The following is a 2,873-nucleotide window of genomic DNA, read 5'->3' as shown; positions in this document are numbered from 1 at the left end:
CCCCCCCCCCCCCCCCCCCCAACAAAACAAATTTATTTGCATAAAAACTTTCCTTAAAAAATGTAAGATATCAAACCAATTTATTAGCATAAAATAGTGTAATGTATTGTCCTATGGAAATCCAACTTGCAAGAACTGACGTTTGCAAATTGCAAGGGGGTTTAAAGTTCCAACTGGACTTTTTTACTATTTAGTGTTAATGGAAACAAGCAATATTGCAAGAAAACAAATAGTAAAATAAACAAATTAAATAATGCAGTTGCTAGCGGCCTAGATCGATGCACAGAAATACACATGAAATTGTCAAAAAAAAGTATCTATCAATCAGAGTAATAGCAACGTTATAGCCATCGACCTTGAATTTTGATATGATAAAAAGTGGAAACAATCGTAGTGAAAGAGGAGTTAATTAATTAAAAAACCATGAGAAGGCTTGAGGAAGACAACAATGATGTCTTTGCCCATTGAAAAGTAGCCAACTGCTCAAATTCACATGCATTTCCATTTTAAAGGTTCAATAATTTTTTGTAGGTAACATTCAACTATAATCCACTAGGACAAGTTAACTAGAAAGTTAGAAGTCTAAAATCTAAAAATAGCATATGATATTTTTATTAATTCCACTTTCAAATCAGGCTTTGCCGACAAAAAATTTCTTTTTCCCAAAAACGTTCTATAACCTAATATCTCTTATTTCCAATATGTGATCAAACTTCACAGTCTTCACTCACACAGAATGATTAAAAATGAGTGGTGATAACTGTATTACAAAACTCATACTACTTTTATGTCCCCATAAATAAAAACTTGGGTCCGTCATGACTCATACTTTTTCTTGACAATTTTGGAAAGAACCCCCACATTTGTTAGTATAGTACGAGAATAGTATGGAACTTGCAGTGCAATTATTGTTTTCCTTAAAAAAGAGAAGATGATTAATTAGTGATATTTGTCTCAATATTAAAACAAGATAGATTCTAGGAGATATCAGATTGAAAACTAATATGTGATCTTTGTTACAATCTAGAAAAGGATTTATAATTATTATCATTTTTTAAGGAAGAAGTTATTAGTCTTTTTCCTTGGGTTAAAAAGGACAAAGACTTTTGTGTCTACCCCTTGAGCTTTGATTTGAACGTCACATGAAAAAACTATGAGCCCATAATGACACCGAGAGCTACGTCCTTTGTTACAAAATGTACCTATCCGTATAAACAACCACTTGGGTGACGTCAAATATAAGAACAATCAACAAAAATTGCCAACCGTAGCTCAACCTCTCATTGAATAAACCTTGTGCTCATCGTTATTCTATTGATCTCCAAGTCTCATACTCTTACAAACCTTGGTCATATTGATTAAATAAATCCCAATACCCACTCGGTGTTGGAGCAATATGACTTGATAACAAATTACCGGGACTAATCAAGAAGCTATTGTCCGCATAGTTCTTGTGATTACCACTGAAAATACCCGGGCTCAAATCAGGCAAGAAGCTAAGTGAATTACTTATATCAACCGCCGGTGGTGAGAAAAAGTTCGGAGATATGGCCGGCAGTGAGGCCGGGACCGGCGACAAGATCCCAGCATGATTGAAAGAAGTTGCGACATCACCAAACCCCAATGGATTCAATACATCGTTGTCACGCTTGGCTAAAGGCAAAGGCTTCTCAATTGTGGCCAATTTCCGCACGGTCTCTGATGCGACCGATGTGGAGGTGGAGCTAGAGGCGGCGCCGGTGAGGCGTTGGACTAGAGACATGAAGTCGCTAGGGTTGGTGTGGATGACTTTCGGAGAGACGGTGTAGATTATCACCGGAGGACGGTGTTGAGGGGGATGAGGTGGCTTCTTGAACTTATCAAAGTCTTTTCGGACTTTGAGAGGTGTTGGTCGGGGCCCTTGGACCTCGCGTCGTGCAGGTGATCGTCCACCGGAGCCCGTCGGATGCTCGGAGCAGTCCATGATAAGTAAGAAAAAAAGACTAGCCCTGTGTAATAAGCTCCTGCTACATGCGGAATCCGAAAAGAATGATACAACTTTATGCCTTGCAGGGGGTGGCGGGCGTGGAGTAGGGTATGAGCTTTGGTTGTGAAATGGCTAGAGATATGGCGAGGCAAGGTGGAATGTTGGATATTGCTCAGTAGAATATATAACACCCAAGTCAAAAGGGTTTCTTAAAGAGGGGCACACGAGGAAGGAAAGAAAGGAGAAAGTGGATGAAATCTTGTGAAGGATGCTGTATTTGAATTTGTCTATTGTAGAGGGAAGAGAAAATATTAGTGAAGGGGGTTAGGATGGAAAATTTTGATATTGGTGGCTAATGATGTCATGATAATTACGTTTCGGAGAAAATAGTTAACTGGGATTCGATTAATAGGATGGTTAATTTTTTGGGATTGCCAAGTCAAAAGAACTAAACTATAAGAATATGTAGGATCTAAAAGTAGTGATTAATATAACGCACTTTAGCTATATAATATATATATATATATATATATATATATATATAATATATATATATATATATAGAGTAAAACTTGTGTCAACTTAAGTGGACGTCACAAAGTTTCTTACCATTGATGATCACTTGATTGAGCTGCTTTGTGGATGATCGCGCTCCGTTAAACTTGATCTATATTCTAAAACCCCAACACACCAAATTTGGGTTGAATCCGTCATGGTTTGACCTTCATCCACTCGTATCAATTTTATGGTTTCAAATGAATAGAACTTTTTTACAGTGGCTCGACGGAGGTCAAACCATGACGGATTCAACCCAAATTTGATGTGTTGGGGTTTAGAATATGTAGATCAAGTTCAACGGAGCGGATCATCCACAAAGCAGCTCAATCAAGTGATCATCAATGGGTAA

General features: G+C 37.8%; 1 protein-coding gene across 1 annotated transcript; it reads right to left on the bottom strand.

Moving 5' to 3' along the window:
* LOC109839767 (nuclear speckle RNA-binding protein B-like) lies at nt 1,200-2,124 on the bottom strand. Its single transcript, XM_020408273.1, has one exon. It carries the CDS (start codon nt 1,961-1,963, stop codon nt 1,337-1,339), a length of 627 nt encoding a protein of 208 aa, XP_020263862.1. The 5' UTR covers nt 1,964-2,124; the 3' UTR covers nt 1,200-1,336.

This window comes from Asparagus officinalis, chromosome 4 (genome assembly GCF_001876935.1).
Source record: "Asparagus officinalis chromosome 4, Aspof.V1, whole genome shotgun sequence".
In the NCBI taxonomy this organism is placed as follows: domain Eukaryota; kingdom Viridiplantae; phylum Streptophyta; class Magnoliopsida; order Asparagales; family Asparagaceae; genus Asparagus; species Asparagus officinalis.
Note: the sequence above shows the minus strand (reverse complement) of the source record. Positions and strands in the feature narration are given on the sequence as shown.

What these genes read in the sequence shown, in the direction of transcription:
- LOC109839767 (XM_020408273.1), bottom strand. Translation starts at nt 1,963, where the DNA reads ATGGACTGCTCCGAGCATCCGACGGGCTCCGGTGGACGATCACCTGCA.